The sequence below is a fragment of the Taurulus bubalis genome (assembly GCF_910589615.1).
Source record: "Taurulus bubalis genome assembly, chromosome: 3".
Lineage (NCBI taxonomy): Eukaryota > Metazoa > Chordata > Actinopteri > Perciformes > Cottidae > Taurulus > Taurulus bubalis.
The window spans coordinates 11,000,770-11,019,024 of record NC_136591.1 but is presented as its reverse complement, the minus strand read 5'-3'; the positions used below and the strand labels follow the sequence as shown (position 1 = coordinate 11,019,024).

Here is an 18,255-nt window from a genome sequence, read left to right as displayed (position 1 = left end):
CATTTCCCAGTGTGCAGTTTTACCTCGCAGGCATCGTACAAGTCCCACAAGCTGCTAATTCTGGTAAAAAAAAAAATAATAAATAAATAATCTAAATTCATCAAGATGTTCACACTAACTATTGTGCTGAAGCATTGGTATGTTTTATGGGTATGAGCCTGTGTCAAAAGCTGTGCAAATTGTTTTGTTTTGTGAAAAAGTTTGTTGATTCAGGCATTAGGTGTGTGAATGTGAAAGAAAGATACCAGAATAGCTTAATGAGAATATTATATGAAATCTACCATTTTGTTATTGTTTGTGTCGAATCCAGATTCACATTATGTGTATGTGGATACCCCTCCCGGCCCAGGGCTGGACAGAAAGGATGGCATATGGTTTTTCAGCGCAGATAATTATTAAACAACAATTATGTAAATATATATATATATATATATATATATATATATATATATATATGCAACAATTTTTTCCTCAACTGCCCACAAAGCTCGTTGTAAACTTCAAGGAAAAAACAGAGAGAAAACAATAATTTAGCTATTTGTTATACCCCTAATTACTATGAGAAAAATGGGACTGTAAACTACAATTTACCTGCCCACCATCCACCTTGTTAAATATGGAGAAATGACCCGCTGCTTTTTGCTCAGTGTCAATGCAGGCTTTACAAAACCAGCTCGACCAGCTCCGGGCTAAACAACACAACACAAGCTTGTCCGCAGCCCGGTTAAAGCTAGCGTTTGCACAAATGGAAGATAAGTGGTGAATTGGAGCAGAGGGGCATTGATCTGCTGGGGTGAAAAGGCCAGTATGCGTCACCCATTCAGTCAAACGTGACATTTTAAATGCAAAGCCAGTAACTTGCACTCTCTGTCAGCGATATAATAAATTGCAGAAAATCAGCGAAAGCAGTCGTGAAAAGGACTGTGATTCTGGTTGAACTGCTGGCCACCTGCAATGATGCTCTTTCTCTGCTTCAGAGGAATATTACTTAGCTTTTTTAAAGTTGCTGTCAAACAATTAGACACAAGTTTCCAGATCACAGAGGAGCTGCCCTGGATCTTAGAAGAGTCACCCAATGCACCCTTTTGTATGCCACACCCCAAACAGAAAATTACAAAATACTTATTAGGTTTTTATTTAATTAGTTTATGTATTAGGTTAGCTGTTCAATTATATTTCCAGGCAATTTGATTTCCCCACATGCAGATCTAAATGTTGCTTCAAAGACACATTGTGTCAAATTGCTGAATCCTTTGTTTCTTTTTAATTGGCCTGAAGGTAGAATCTTCAGCAGGTATGAACCACGGTCACTATCTTAGCTTAGTAGCATGCTAGCATTTGCTAATTAGCACTACACCTACATCTGAGGCGGGTTAGGGTTGGCAGGGTAAGGCGCAAGAGGAAAAGTGAAGGGGTTATCAGAGTGACAACAATTCATTATAAGTGCAACACCAATGTCTGAACCAAATGTCATTAAAATGTGAACCTCATGGTTGGACAACTCAGAGAATCAACAAAGTCATCCTCCTGGCAACACGAATGTTATAAGATTTCTCTAACAGCCGGAGTGGGGGACTGGCCAAACGTGATTTTCCATTGTGGAACGTTGTCTTCCCACACAAATCGAAAGTTCCCTGAATACAAAACACAAAAGATGTGAGCACAGAGTAGTCACCGTACAGCCCCGGGTGCTTGTTGACACAGTGTTTGACTCACCGGCACACAACCAGCTGAAGCTGTCTGACTAACCATCCAGATCCTGTCATTGTCTCGGCTTCTGTCGTCATCTCTGGAGTAAAACCTCCGCGACAAAGGTCATCAGCCAGTTGCCAGTTTTGACATGACTGGCTTGTTGGCATGGCTCCTGGCATCTGATGAGCCGGGACGTCTGCGGTGCCAAACAATGTTTCTCAATGACTTAAGCTTCCGTAACAGTTTCCAGTTAAAGAATGAGTGGGCAGGTTAATAGAGCTGCTGACGCCACAGGAACACATAATACTGGGACTGATTTAGAAACCTCAGCTTTTTTAAGGTTGATAAGCCTTGCTGGAGGACAAGGGAGAGTGTGTGTGTGTGTGTGTGTGTGTGTGTGTGTGTGTCTGCGCACGAGCGTCTCCGTGTGTGCGTGCACATGCTTTTTAAGTGAGTGAAGAAATGCAACCATATTTTTAGTCTCTTGCCTGTTGCTTAGCGACCATCTATCTGCAAGCCGTTGTCTTCTTGACTGTTGCTGGTGTGTGTGAGACATTGTGTGTGTGTGTCATTCTCTTTTGATGTTTCTCATTTTATCTGCTTGCTCTTCTTCTAGTGAATGTGACAATTCTCATTCATTTCTTCTCTCTCTCTGCGGTCACATTTCAACACAATATATTATGTATAAGTTCATCCTTTTCTCACGTGTTTCTTTTACTTTGGGTTCCTTGTGCCTCCCCTTGTTTGCATGTGTATCCATTGTTCTTCAATCTACATGTGTATTTGTGCCTTTGTGTGAGTGTGTTTGTTTCGTTGGTGTTGTAATCTCCTTATAAGGGCTTGCCCTGTGTGTCCCTGGCTGAGTCCCATATGCTAGATTAATGAGTTAGAAGCCAGCCTGACCCACAGGAAAAAAGGCCTGGAAATTGGATTCCCTCAGATGTGTGTGTGTGTGTGTGTGTGTGTGTGTGTGTGTGTGTGTGTGTGTGTGTGTGTGTGTGTGTGTGACTGTAAGAGAGAGGCAGGGACATTGCACCTGGTACTGTCCCTCGCCAGGTGTGTGTGTGTGTGTGTGTGTGTGTGTGTCGACTCAGAGTAGATATATAATCGATCTGGCTGTCAATCAAGACTGCCATCAGATAGTGGCACATTGCTTGAAGAAGTGTGTGTGTATATGTGTCTGTTTGTGTGGGTGTATACAGTATGTGAGTAACTTTCACGGATGATATATATACGCACATACTGTTCATGCAAAAACACAGGCGATCAATATTGGAATAAATCAAGCAATACATAGACACACAGACACACACTGCTGGCAGTACTTGAATCTCTACAGTTTATTCAAATATTCCTATTAATGTTAAACTACACAAATGTGGTTGGGGGCCTGAGATGAGAACTGAAATGTAGTTATTTCACTCTGTAAGTGAGTGCAGCGTTGATTTGCTGAGCATGTGTGTATTACCAGACATCACTATATGTATCAAAGTTTGAGATATGAAGATTATTTGTATAAAAAAATATCTGTGTTCTGATAAAACTGGAGGCTTTTGTTAATGATATGTCAGATTCACTTTATAATGACCCCAAAGGTATCTTATTGACACTAACATCTACTCTCAGTTCAAGTAATTTATTTATGTAGATTTAGTAGCCACATATATCCTCACATTGAAGTATATCAGGTCAAATGGTACTCCCCATATGTATACTTTTAATTATTGAATGTCACCCCTCCAAATTTGCTTGAACCCCAAATTTAGAGAAATGCTACAAGAGCATGACCTCAGTGACCTCCGTGTTCGTTACAAGCAGCTTCAGTGCCGCACGGTGATGTGTGAAACGTTAAATTGAGATTAAGATATAATGTAAAGGATTTCGTTTTTTTAATGCACATGCTTGTACAGAACCAGTATTTCCATCAACATTATACGTGCTTTGCCGCATTTCACATTTGGAAACATCCCTAGTGTGTGTGTGTGTGTGTGTGTGTGTGTGTGTGTGTGTGTGTGTGTGTGTGTGTGTGTGTGTGTGTGTGTGTGTGTCTGTGTGTGTGTGTGTGTGAGAGAGAGAGTTTATTTATCAGGCACTATTTGTCAGTTTTTTATTTTTATTTCATACCTTTCTTTTCTCCCTGTCTCTTTATTATGAGCCACTTTATTAATTTTATTAATATACCATCCAGCCCTATTTATGAGGTCACAAAGTGCTTTTGATATAATTATGTGGTGTTTAAATGTCTTCTTTTATTTTATAATTGCTTTATTAATGTGCAACGTTCAATTTGTCTCCATTGTTTTGTGTTGTTTTGGTGATCTGTTTTGTAACCAAAAAATGCCCTCAGAGAGTAGAACAGCCAATTAGCATAGTAACAATTTACAATGAGTGTGCTCAAATCCCTTTTTTATTTTGTGTGTGTGTGAGTGCGAGTGTGTGTGGATGTGTGCATTTCTTCATATGATTCTGCCCATGAGTGTGTCGATGCATGTATTAAACTCATTCTGAATACAGTGTTGATGTTGGAAATGTCGTAGTAAAGAGTAAAGTATTTTTAAATGCTGACAATGACATGACATGAAAAACGATATAGATGTTTACAAAGACCAAACTTTTCTTTCCTCTCTTTTTTTTTTTCTTTTTTCAAAGATGAAATAAAACTTGACTGGCAAATGCTCAGAAGAGCGTCTGTATCTTTTCTACGGACGGAGAAGAAGTCTCAACTCGATAACTGCTGAGGACATTCTTCAAATGAAGATGCTAATTTCACTTAATGCTTTGCAATCAACAAATAGACTGCAGCATGTAATCATATTTGGATTGAACTGATTAGCTCGTTGGTAAATTAGCTGCGGCCCTGCTCTATATTTGCATTTGCAAGCTTCCCTTAAAATGTTTGAAACACATGACACGTGTTTGGTAATAAACTGAATTGAATTGGATGGTGAGGACAGATTTCTACAACCTTAAAGGACAGGCTCACCTTTTTTTCTTTGTCTAAATCATGTTAACTTAGTTGTATTACATCCTACTTTTTTGTTAAAGTTTGTTTTTCTTCTTAAATTAAGGGGAAGTCCGCTGTTTAATTAAGCCGGTGGCTTCCAGACCTCTCCTGACATTTCTTGTTTTGTCAATATCTTGATTTAATGTGTGAGAGTAATTAAAAATTGATTAAAAAAAATAATGAAAAGAGGCCCTCAGTAGGCCATCAGTGTTTGCAAAAATGCATTCTGGATTTTAGCTGATGCTTAAACAAGGCTTCAGTTACCTAAATGACCTACGACCAAAAGTAAACCCCTGCAGAAGAGCTGGTATCTTTTTTTTTTTTTTTTTAGAACAAAATCTTTATATCTGAAAATAAGTCTACAGCCATTTCAGCGAAATGCCAATGTCAGCATGCAAACATGCTGATGTGTATCAGATTCACCCTTTTAGCTTAATCCACTAGCAGATAAGTGATGTTGCATGTTAATATGGTGCCGTTCTGACATCTTTATGGTATGACATTGGGCTGAAAATTACCAATCACTTGACACAATAAAAAGGTCACAGCACATAAAGTAGAGCGTCAACACAAAAATGATTACTTACTGTTTGAGAGTAAGTGTAATTTGATCTGCGATAATGTACTGAGGCATTTCCATTTTAAACATTCTACAAGAAAGCATGCATTTTTCTGTCTTGAGTTTATGTTTGTACGTCTGCCACAGTCCTAAATTATCTGACATTTTCAATTAATACTGTGGAACTTGATCTCCACCACATATAAAGTCACATCATTTCTCTGTTAATTTTGTGTAGTCTAAAGTCTGGCCTTTAATAAAAACAGAACATATTGATTTCCCAGTCAAAATGAGAATGAAAAGGCCTTTTGGGAGTTATTGAAATGTGTGCTCAGTACTAGCAATATTCTAAGTGTGCATTTACTAGAGAAGAGATCGTCCTCCTCCAAACACTTGATCCATCTCAGCTGAGGTCTGAACTTACAGCAAAGTGATAAATCACGCTTTCTCAACTGTATTACACATTTGACGGCGAGCTCAACAGAGGATTAGTACAGATTTCTAATCATTTTCTTTCTGGTGAAACAGTGACGGAAAGTTAAATCAGTAAAAATGTTGGGCCCGTCTGAATCAAGCAAACAAAAGGGCAATTAAATAAGATGGTTGCCGATTGTGGTGGGAGTGGTTCTGACCTGACTGACCAATCACAAGATCGCAGGTTCATGCCTACATGGTGGCGAACATCAGTCGTTGAGCAAGAGACCACTTGGTTGACTTTTACCACTCTCAGCAACCTTGTAAATAGGCATTTTTATGCCAGCGTGTTATCGCAGAAATACCTTATAAGGAGATAATGTGTCACTGCTCGCAAATCTGCCCCAAGTGGCCAAAAAAAAGCTAAATGAATGCAGGCTTGAGGAAACAAATATCGTTATTGAATCCAAAAACCACTATCAATCTATATTCTGGTCTCTTTAGCAGAAATAGGGTCTTATAGAACACCTTTGCAAAGGACTGACATACATGTCTACATATCATGGATGGAAAAGGACAAATAGTAGATGATGGTTTCACAGCAGCGCTGTTCCAAAAGTGCAAACTATTTCATTTTGAAAACAAGATGCTTCTTTGCTCATTTCCAGAAACTATGTTGGAATGATAACTGAATTAAGTAGATGTATTTATGCTCATCTCTGTCTGCATCTGTTGTGATTCAGAACTTTTATTTGCAAAATGCTTGAGGACACACTGGTTTATTTAAAATGTTGCACATCACGTCACATCATATCACTCTTGAATACAGTATTATGTTCATTGAGGTTAACATTCAACTCCGAGGGGTTTAGCCTCGACGAGCTGCTTGTTGGAGGTCAACCTGCAGACTCTCCTTGTTTGTGCATTACTTTGTGTATTCACACAGCCTCACGGGTAGTTATCTCATCAGCATTCACCTATACACTTCTTTGCTGTTATCTAACCTGGCAACATGGAAAAGTACACAATCATATTTATAGCACTGGCCAGAGAGGAGTGGTTGTTGGAGATTAAACACACACACACACACACACACACACACACACACACACACACACACACACACACACACCTGGGATGACCTGAACAGCACAACCGCTGTGCTGACCCCAAGGCCAATAAACAGCTCCACGGTGGATCCTTACTGTGTTCTGAGAGAATAGCGCACACAGAAGGGAGGGTAGTGTGTTAACTTGCTCTGCATCACATTCCAGGTGTATGTCTGTCCATTTCGCTCGCTTTCTGACCTAATTAAGTAAAAAGAAATCCAAACTTTGACTTGACATGTTTTGCATGTTTTCACCCTGTTGCTGTTTTTTTTCTTCTTCCTTTTTCTCGTTCTTCTCTGTCAGTTTCCGAACAACAAAGTGGCAGCTGGTATTCCCAGAGCAACCCTGCGGTAACCACGGCAGCAAGACAAGTCTCCATCCTCCGCTGGAGGAGAACAAGACGGAGAGACAAAGAGTAAACACAACAGTCCAGAGGGAGCGATAGAGGAGCGGAGGAGGAACAACAAGATGGGAGACGCAGACGGAGACAGACAGAGAAAAAAGGTGGAACGCTACAAAGTGTGTGACAAAGAAAGGCAGACAGACCGGTCGGAGGGTGGATGCGACCAGAATCTGAGGCAAAGAGAAAAAGCAATAAACAAATTGAAGCTTGAGAGAGGAGTGACGGAGTTGGTGCTGACACCGATTTATCCTGTGGGATGAGGGAGCAGACAGGAAGCCACATGTTACATTGATCGTCTCCTGGGTCCAAATGTTTGCCTCCACGCAGAAACTGATTTTGACACTGTTGATTCATTGGTTTATATATATATATATATATATATATATATATATATATATATATATATATATATATATATATATATATATATAAAAATATATATATATATATTTATATATCATCTAATACATTTTACATATACAATCCAATAATTCAAATGAGAGGAGGGATTAATGTCTAGAGAGGGAAAGGGGATGTACAGAACAGTTCAGAGAATTGTGAAAAGACGAACAGCAATGTCAGCGAGGATAGAGGAAGAGGAAGAGAAACAGACGGACTGGAGTCAGAGGATGAGGCGGATGAAGAGAAGCAGTTCTTTGCAATCGAAAGGAGCAGAGATCGGTGGCTGCGAGGGAACATAAGGGATGAAGGGGCGAGGGAGGAAATGTGATTGACAGGGAGGAAGAAAAGGAGACGGGTGAATAAGTGGGAGAAGGATGAGAGTGAAATTAAGTTTTTCTTGGTGGGATTAAAGTGAAGCAGTTACATTTGGAAAGATGAGGGTGATTAAAGCAAGAATAATGATTTTGTGGAATAGAAAAGGGATTTAGTTGGAACAGATTTCAGAGGTGATGCGACAATTTGTTTATGTTATCTGCATTTTGAAATGATGATTATCTGAATGCAATACTGAGCCTGAATAAAATGTCCATATATTATCCCAAACCAATTGCCTCCACTGAGGTTCTATTATGTTGCTGATCACTGAGGATTTGCAGCAGGTAATGAGTGATCTGTGATGGATTATATCCTCAAAATAACCTCTGCAACCCAGCAAGGTATGAGAGAGGGATGAAAGGAAGCAAGGGAGAAAAAAAGAGGGAGACAAGGAGTCTATAAGATGCCAGTTTAACACTTTGGCAGCTGATGTGTCACTTCCTTTCTTTGCTGAGGAAGGGTGTGTTTACATGAGGCGTGAACACCATCACAAAGAGTCACTTCTCCAGTGTGCGTGTGCGCATTCACAAGTCCCCTGAATGGGAAATGCTTTCACTTTAAACAGCTATGATTTAATACACTACTTGACGACTGCATCAAACTGCGGCCCTTAACAAGTGTCTGTCAGGTTAGGAACGCCGACTTGTAGAAAGCTGCTGGCACCTTATGTTGTGTGCGAGATGACAAAGATGTTTTGTTTTATATGCCCACGTTATTGTCATTAAAAAGTCATTGCAATTTCACAAGAAATATCCATTAAAAAGACTGCATTGTGTCATGAAAAATGTTTTATTCATAGTCATAGTATATTATGCCATAAAATGTTCTTCATGTTGTCGCCGTCTGGCTCTGTGCTTACCGAGCACGGCAGCTCGATTCTCGTGATGTAATATATATAATATAATAAAATAATTTCTTTAAATATATCAACATTATGACATCTTTGATTTACTACACTGTGAAATGTTGATGGTACACTAAACAATACCTTTTTATTATATGTTTAATGCACTCTATAAAATCATAACATAAATATGATTTTTTTTTCAATGACACGCTATACCATGGTATTTGTTTATAATAATAATACTAATACATTCATTTTATATAGCTTTTCAAAATGCTCAGAGACGATATGCTAAGGAAGAGATATGACTTTTGATGTAACATATTTTAGAAAATACTAATATATATATATATATATATATACACATATATATATACACATATATATATATACATATATATATATACATACACACACATATACACATATACATACATACATACACACACACACACTTTGAAAAAAGTTAGAAAAAGTCTTCCCTCTTTGGAGACTTGACTTTCACTCATGACCTCCCTGTACCATTGTGTAAATTGCATCCTACAGTGGCAATACTTTGTGTAGTTTGAACACTGCAGACACCGCTAGTTGAGCTCCCAGGATGCTTTGCAGTTTGAAACCAGTTTCTGGGGCCGTTTGGTCTCTCTACTTTCTGAAAATACTGCCTCATAAATGAGTGTAAAGGCAAAGCTGTGGCTCAAAACTGAGTAAGTCATATTAAATAAACTCAAACCACATTACATGGAAAAAAAACACATTGTTAAATAATTGACACTTTTCATTACAAATGAATAGGCGCTAAGTGCCAGAAAGCCTGAAATATAAGGGGAAAAACCTCTCTGAACTCAAACAACCACATTGATGATAAAATGAGAATGTTGCACCAATATTGTCCGTTTCGTCTATGATTGTGCACAAAAACATCATCACACACAAAAACAGTGAACAGAAAGTTCAGCTCCGTGACAGGAAGTTTTAAGTTTATTACTCATATACTTTACATTGTTAAATGAAATATTACATGCGGATCATTGTATAGTATTCCCTTATAACCTACATATACAGTGTAAACAAAGCCTACTACATGTCCTATCTATTGTAAATGCTCTCTTCACTATCTGAAGTGTACAAACATGGCTGCTTTTAATCAATTGAAATAGTCAAGCAGAAGATGGTCTCATTATCGAGTGGAACTGAAGAGAAGGAAAGGGAACAGTGGCGTAGAGAAGAAAGAGAGAGGGAGAGAAGACACGATAGCCAGAGGCCTCGGGGCGGGCCTGAGGGAGACGAGTCACACCATATGTCCAATAAGAGAAATGTCAAGGAGTGTTTGTAATGCTGGAGCGAGCATAGTGTCTATTTCCATGTTTTCAACATAAACAGGTCAGAAATAACAGAGGATAGAGATCATGGCCGACTAGAAACAACACCCAGGCTCCATTCTGTTGAGAAGGAAAACAGGCCAACGGTACCATAGTGTACGGATGTCTCTCTCTTCTCTCTCTGAGTGTGTGTGTGCCAAATACTGAATATACTGAATAAAAGAGAACTTAGGTTGGCCTTTTTAGAGTCGAGGTTTACACTGGAAGGCAACGAAGAAGCTGATATCCAAATATCTTGCATCCTGTATCTTATGCCTGAAGGGGGCTTCTTGGGAGTTTGACCCAGTTTGCACACCGCCTGACTAGAGTACTGACTCCAGGATTATCTTTGAGACTGAGAGACAGCACTATGTGTACTGTGCACATGCAAATGATTTAGCATGTAGTATGTTAAGCTATATGGTAATCAGAAATGACAAAAAACTGCCATTGAACGCTGAAGACACTGAAATGCTCAGTAGTTCTCTGTGGGTTCCTCGCTATGTGTGACCCATTTCATACTTTACATAATCATTTGGCCCAATGTCAAAATAAAAATATATATTAGTGCAGCTTTAAGTCTGATATCAATCATCAGCTGTAAAATAAAATGTGGCATTTAAAGTCATTTCAAGGTGTTTGGGGTATTTTGCCACTCAGTCTAACTATAACAATACAGTATTAAAGCATCTCATTCACATCGTGTCACTAGACATATTCCATAATTCGCTCCCAGCACAAAATATACTGTCCATAGAGTTCATGTCAATGAATATATCTTCCCTGTAAACTAGATGATCATCTTTTGTTTCCTGATCTACAACACTGTACGTCTAAATTAAAACCCACTGGCTGCTATCTAAAAACCAACAACATGTATTTTTATAGTAAGAGTCTACAGGTCTAAAAATGTAAGATAACTGAATTACATCTGTAGTATTTTTCTTGCAATCTTTTTTCCTGTTAGAATTTTTTCTAGACATTTTTCTCATATTTTTGTCTTTTTTCGCTCTTTTCCCTCACGTCTGAGGGAATAGTACCAAATAACAAAAAAGCTCAAAAACAAACAAAGAAGCCTGCGTAGCTTTTAAAAAATAATAAACCACTGTAGCATAAAAAGTAAGAATCACTGGAAAATTGTTGTATTGATTCCTTGTATCAGGGACCAAAGACTTTTTTTTTACAAGCAACAAAAGCTAAAAATGGTAATAGTGCATCAAAACATGAAAATCATTTCAGCTGAAATGGGGTTTTGGAGTAAAATGGGATGAAACATAAGAATTCAAAATGATCTTCTATGTATTTAGTAATAGTGTACACATATATCTGAATACTTGCCACTGGACTTGGAATGGCTTGGAATGGTTTGGACCAGCTAAACCTAACCTTTGATTTGAGAAGATGGGTAACTGTTTACCACCGTCTCCACTGCATGATGTAAAATATGCACATATCTAGAATGAAGGCTTGATGCATGAAATACACGTTTACACTGAACATTGTTCAACTGAACTAATGGGTTATTTCTTCCATCGATAAAAACTTAAATAACCACAAAAGAAAAAGTCGTTAAAATTCCTTTTAAATAGATGATAGTTTACAAATAGTTTGAGTGAGGGTGGCAATCAGACAGTCAGGCAGCCAGTGCTCATTGAAGGAGGGAGGTGAAGAGGACAAGGCAGAGATGTCATCTAAAAATAATCTTTTCTTTTGAGAAAAAGTAGAAATTATACTAACTCTTATCGTTCCTCAACCTTCATTGACCTCTGCTGACCTCCATCCCTCTTTAGCACTTAGTCAGTAGTAAAATTCACATGAAGCTAAACATGTACACATAATTAAAATACACAGAGTGCCATCCTTTTACCACTCAAAGAGTAAAACACAAGAAAGAAAAAAACATTGTGTTGTCTTATCAAAAAAAGGAAAGAAAAGAAAAGTCTCCAATAATGGATGAAATAAAAAAGTGAGGAAGCCTTGATAGGGACAAAGACACACCATTTGAACAAAGTACCGTTTGTGCACTACAATCCCACATTCAAGGTTTGGCTTCAATGGAGTATCTTATAAACTGAGGGACCTATGTGGAATATTCACCCTAAAATAAAACTGTTTCTACGTCCACTGACAACTGAACAACACATGCTAGCACCTAAAGGCAATAAAAAGTTTGAATTTGAATTTAATTTTGAGGCTTCAGTGAAATTAAGCATCAAGCTGTCAAATGAATTGTGACAGGAATTTTTCCCACATCATCTAAAACATTAAAACAATAAAAATGTGTCAAATTGAGCAGATCTACAGTGTAGCAACTATAATGCAAAGGAATACCCTCATGTGTTTGCCTCATATGGGGATTCAGACTCCAGATAAGATTGCATTTTCATATTAAAATGTCATAGTGCAGCCTTAAATCGTCTTCTGAGGACCGTCTCCTACAGTGGCGTTGCTATTTAAGCATCATGTCCATCTCTAGGCTGCAAAATTGGCAAAGTAATTGCACCAGCAAACATGGAGACAGACACACACACTACATTTAGCAGGAATAAGCAGATGTCTCATCAAGAGATTAACTTCTCCACGCACACACACACAAACACACACACACACACGCGCAAATACCCTTGTCGAGTTCAGTAATCAGATATTTGTAAAATGTTTTGTGCGTGTGTCTTGTTTTTCAAACGGGGTAGATTACATGGGATGAGGATTTTAAAGTCTTTTAGCCACGGAACCATTAAACTGTGCGTGTGTGTGTGTGTGTGTTTGTGTGTGGATGCATATCATTATGCATGGATAAGACTTTGATAGATGCCTCAGTAAAATACAGTGTCAGGCAGGTGTGTGTGAAAGAGGGTGTTACATCACTAAAACCACACACACACACACACACACACACACACACACACACACACACACACACACACACACACACACACACACACACACACACACACACACACACACACACACACCTCCCCCATGCAACCTTGGCTGGACTTTGATTTTGGGTTACAGGCCAGAGACTATATTCACACCAATGACGATGCAAATCCTGCTGAGGCAGGTGTGTGTGTGTGTGTGTGTCGGGGTGAAGTATAATCAGATAATCAGGCTGAATGAATAGAAGGCTCAAACCACCAGTTTAAAATCAACAGCTAAAGCTTCAGCACCGCTTGCTGGTCGCTTCTGCCATTACAGCTAAAAAACCTTTGAAATATTGTTCTTTTATGATACTCAATTCTGGAAAACACTGCTCTAACCATGAACAATTTTTACTTTCAAAAATGGAAAACATGTGTATGTTTTTTGGCATGTAATCGCAGCACTCCAGAGGCTGCATTCTAAATAGTTAAACAATTACATTGATCTAATGTTGCTCCAAACAAAATCAAAAAACTGAATAATAATCGCTTTGGCCAACTGTGTGTATGTTACAATGTCTTCCTGAACAATGGTGTTCTCTCCCGGCTCCGCTCTCTAGAGTTTAAAGCTTTCACAAAGTGTCACTTAAGGTTCAAGCTGTTACGAAGCAAAGCTTCCTGACCAGACAAAAATTAATGATGCCACAAAAAAAGTATCAAAGGATATGACATTAAAAGCGAGACAGACAGACAAGAAAATGTAAAAAATTCAAAAAGTTTGGTTACGATTCTTACGAAATCTTCCAACAAAAGTCATGATGTGCATCTGATAAAAACAGCTAAATAAAAAATAATATAGCTCTGTCGACAAGGAAAAAAAACAGTCTGTAATAATAAAAAAAAGGAAAAAAATTAGTAAATAATTAATATCATTACTATCCCACATTATAATCATTATAGACCCCACTTGAATGTATTGTGTTTTCTTTTTTACAAGTAATAATTTCAACTGAAGGACATCTCCGTCTCCGACAGGACGGGAGTGGTGGACGAGGAAGTGGATTCGGCCAATGACGCTGTGCTATTGTCCATGCTCCTGTTCCAGGTGATCCGATTGGGCGTTGACGGGTAAGAGGGCGTGGAGCAGTTGGAGGGCGGGCCCGAGTCGGAGCTGAGGCTCGGGCTGTTGTGGTTGCACAGAGGCGAGAACAGGGCGTCCTTTCGGAGACCTTTGCTCTTGAGCTCCAACTGAAGGTGCTGGCAGATTTCCTCCGGTAGTTGCTGATACTCCAGCTCTAGTTCCTCTTCCAACTTAGAATGGAGCTGCAGGAGAAATGCCAGGCAAATATAAAAACAAACCATATTCAAGCGACTCCGATGTACGCGCGTGAGTCCATGTGCTTTTACTCACCTGTGGAAGTTCGTCATCTATTTGTTGCAGCACCTCCCGCTGCTTCTGCATCAGCTTGTCTTGTCTCCTGGTCTGAGCCTCCTCCAGCTGGGGTGTGAGAGAAGAGGAAGGGGGAGGGAGGGAGATTTGAGGAGTGACAGGCAGGGGTGGGGGGAATGCAGGGGTAGGAAAAAGGAGATATGGGATGAAAAGTAATGTGTTAAAGGGGATTTTAGGAGAAACCAGTAAAATATATATATATTTATATTTAACCTCTTAACATTCCTGTAAAATTTGACAAAAAACGCCTATCCAGGTATACCCAAAGTAAATTGCAAGCTGTACTTGAACTATGTAGAGTAAATGCATGGTCTTGGTAAGGTAACAATCTGAAGCTTTTTTCCCCTCACTAGTCAGAATCACTTTAAGTGCTGCTGACACTGAGTTATATGAGTTTGACCACACTAAAGTATAAGGTTTTTATTTCCGCCTGAACATTTCTTTGTAAATAGATGCCTGTAGATGACTATAAATGTGACTTATGGACTGGAAAACACAATGGGACCATAGCCTGAAGCCTTTTCTAGTATAAGTAAAAAGTTGATAACAATATCACAGAAAATTAATATTTTACACATGTTTTTCTAATGAAATGTCTAGGCGTTTTTCCATATTGAGATTGAAAATATTCATGATAAATATTATATAAACCTATTAAAAAGGCTTATAGTCTTGCAAACTTATAGAGGTACTATTCATATATACAACCAGTATTGCTGACACAGAGAAAATCAAGTATAAATGCATTTGTATGCTAATTCAACGACAGACTGAAGCTCTATCAGCAGCTGTCTCTTCTCATCAAATTGAAGGCTGTTGGGATTATTTGCCCCCCCCCCCCCCCCCCCCCCTCCCTGGTACTCGTTGTTTAGGGAATGTCATTGGCTGTACGAAACGCCTGTCATCTGAGCTGTACGACGTGACAGGCTTGAGCCACGTAAGAAAACAGAGCCTGAGCTTCAACGTAGCTTCTGGTTGGGTAATGTAGCCTGTCAGTCAGGACATGAAGCTCCTATTGGTTCAAGTGGGGATCCAATAGAAAGCTTAGATTTCGGCCGTCATTTGATACCGAGTTTGTAGCTGTGCTCTCATGCAAACATGACTTCCTGCTGAAAGCAAAACTGCTTTTGTTCATAACTTCCAGCTGCAATGAAATGATGCAACGCCAGTTGGTGGATATTTATGGATGTAATCACGTGTTTTGGACTAAATCTTTTATGGGATTTATTTTTATTGGACCTTTACGACGTAACAACGGCGTTTTTGTTGGAATGTTATGGATGTATGGATCAATATGAGGCGTCATCGATGAGTTGGCTGGATTTTGCTATCGTTCGTTTGTTTGTTGTTGTCTGACAAAAGTCTTGTTTGTAGCTGCTGTGGTGGTCTGATCTTGAAACGGGTTACACTGCTGGAATCGCAAGAATCGTAGGTTTCCATAAATATATGGGTTGACAGTGTACAGTAGAATGTACAGTAAAATACGCCCGCGGGACGGCAGAACGTTAAGAGGTTTTAAGGAAGGAGGGACGGCAAAAAAAATAGACGAATGAGGGAGAAAGGAAGATAACGTGTAATAAGAGTAAAGTTGATGACTGTTTTTTTTTCTGCCATTGTCATCAACTTTACTCCACTCTTGTACTCTATGTACTATAAAGTATCTCAACGACCGCCCTTAAGGACGGTTGGTGATAAGAATGTGTGCTTGTGTGCCTATGTGGGTACTTACCCCGCGGATGAGGGAGACAGAATCTTGAATATGCTTTCTGTTGATCTCATTCAGTTCCCTACAGAGAGAGATAAGAAGATGAGGAGGAAAGAGTGGGGAAATTAAAGAAGAAAAAAAAAGAGATTAGAGACACGAGAAGTGTGAACCCAAATACGGTCCAACCAAAATATCCAACAAACATCTTGAATTTCAGACAAGCCTATTACGTTTCGGCCTTGTCTTTGTCGCGAAGCTTGGCTTCGCAGATGCTGTTTTGTCGCTTCCTGTCCAGGATCTTCTGGAGCTCTTTCTTCTCCCTGCAAACACAATGACACAATATTGTACACAACCTTTACATTATTGTGAATGTTATTAAAAACAACCTTGACGATTGTGGCAAGTCCAACATCCAGAAATCTAAATCACATGGTGGTAAAAAAAAAAAACGGCACTTTAATGGCATTATGGCAAAAAACTAAGTTCTGTCCCATCTCTTCTCATTTGCCTCGCAAGGTGAAACGACTGCACTTACTTTTCGCACGTCTCCTTGAGCTTCTTCAGCTGAGCTGCTTGGCATTCCTGGGCCGTCTCCTTTAACTTCTGCAAGGCCTGAAAGACACGGCACCAGACGACGACCTGTCAGCGGATAACTGTGCAGATGTACAGAAGAGCCACGTTTCTACGAGGTCAGCTGATGATGAACTGTGTGTGCGAGCGAGTGTGCATGTTTAAGAATTCAGGGGAAGGATGCGGTGTTATTCCAAGTGACTCACCTTGGGTATGCATAAGTGTGCGAAGTTGTGAGTGAATTGACACTTTTCATACATAGATGTGTTCATGTGTTGCTTAGTACGTTTAAGTTAAGTTTTTGTTTATCAAATATATTTACATCAGGGACCATAAACTAAAATATGTTAATCTTCAGAAAGAGAAGAAATGCTTTGTACGAGACTTAGCTACAAGCTAATGTCCACCTGCAGTCCCTGGCCAGGTGAAATTAAACACATCCTAGCATCTCCACAACAAATGGACCAACAACCTATTGAGGTGCACACAATCTTCATGTGAATAAACCTAAAACAACACAATCGTACCTCGGGCAGGTGTGTATGTTGGGTCTCTCTCTCCAGTGCGTAGAGCTGTTGTCGGAGCTTCAGCAGCCCTTCCATCTGCCACTCCCTCCGCTTGACCGTCTCCTTCTCAAGCTCCTGATCCAACGCCGTCAGCTCGCGCTCCACCGGCTCATGGGGCTCGCTGAACAAACACAATGAGCTCAGGTCAAGTCGCCCGGTTTAGTTCCATCCATCTTTATGAGAAATGTTACCGTGTGCTTTTCTCCCCCCCTACCCCCACACTGTTCCCTACGCCCCATACATCCATCCCTACTTTTTCTTGATGCTCCGTTTGAGGTGCTTCACCATCTGGCTGTGTCTCCTCTGGCTGTCAGATTGAAGTTGGCTACTCTGACTCTTCTGCTCCTTACTCAGATTCCACACCTACAAAACACACACAAGCCAAATGTAGATGAGCGGTCCTGAGCTGAAAAAAATCCAACACTTGGAGTGAAGAATTAAATATATACATGGATGAAAATATGAATTCAAAGTTTCAAGTCTGTGAGTGTACCTTCTTCAGGTGTTTCTTACGCAGCTCTTTGACTTCTTTGCTCTGTTTCTTGAGCAGCTTCAGATAGCTCTTCTGCTGCTTCAGCTCCTCTATGGACTGAGCCTGGATGTCTGAGAAACAAACGGAATAATAAAATTACGGCCATCATGATATCGTCACATCATTCAGTGTGAATCCTGCTAGCCACTAGCGAGCTCCTGGCCTGTCCAACTTAAGCTCAGTGCGACAGACACATTACTTCACTAGTTCCTGTGTGAGAATGAATGTGCTGGAGTGACCTTACCTGCCAGAACAGTGGCAATGAGGTCTTCCTTTGGACTTTGAGCTACACGCACGAACACACGTGCGCGATCACAAACACAAAGGAAACACAGGAGGAGAAGCACACAGAGACAGTATGTGTGAAATGGATGATGGGGAAAATCAATCAGACACAAAAAC

The 18,255-nt window shown here is 39.6% G+C and overlaps 1 protein-coding gene across 1 annotated transcript in view; it reads right to left on the bottom strand.

Annotated features, from left to right (window-relative positions):
- Positions 1-14,035: 14,035 nt before the first annotated feature.
- plcb3 (phospholipase C, beta 3 (phosphatidylinositol-specific)) overlaps positions 14,036-18,255 on the bottom strand; it is a gene marked incomplete at both ends in the record, with an annotated part of 37,557 nt that continues 33,337 nt past the window's right edge. The window contains 9 exons of the mRNA XM_079215957.1: positions 14,036-14,353; positions 14,442-14,528; positions 16,210-16,267; positions 16,416-16,505; positions 16,721-16,797; positions 17,283-17,442; positions 17,575-17,684; positions 17,815-17,924; positions 18,098-18,139. Coding sequence (XP_079072083.1) covers positions 14,036-14,353; positions 14,442-14,528; positions 16,210-16,267; positions 16,416-16,505; positions 16,721-16,797; positions 17,283-17,442; positions 17,575-17,684; positions 17,815-17,924; positions 18,098-18,139 — 1,052 coding nt within the window. The remainder of the gene's footprint in view (positions 14,354-14,441; positions 14,529-16,209; positions 16,268-16,415; positions 16,506-16,720; positions 16,798-17,282; positions 17,443-17,574; positions 17,685-17,814; positions 17,925-18,097; positions 18,140-18,255) is intronic.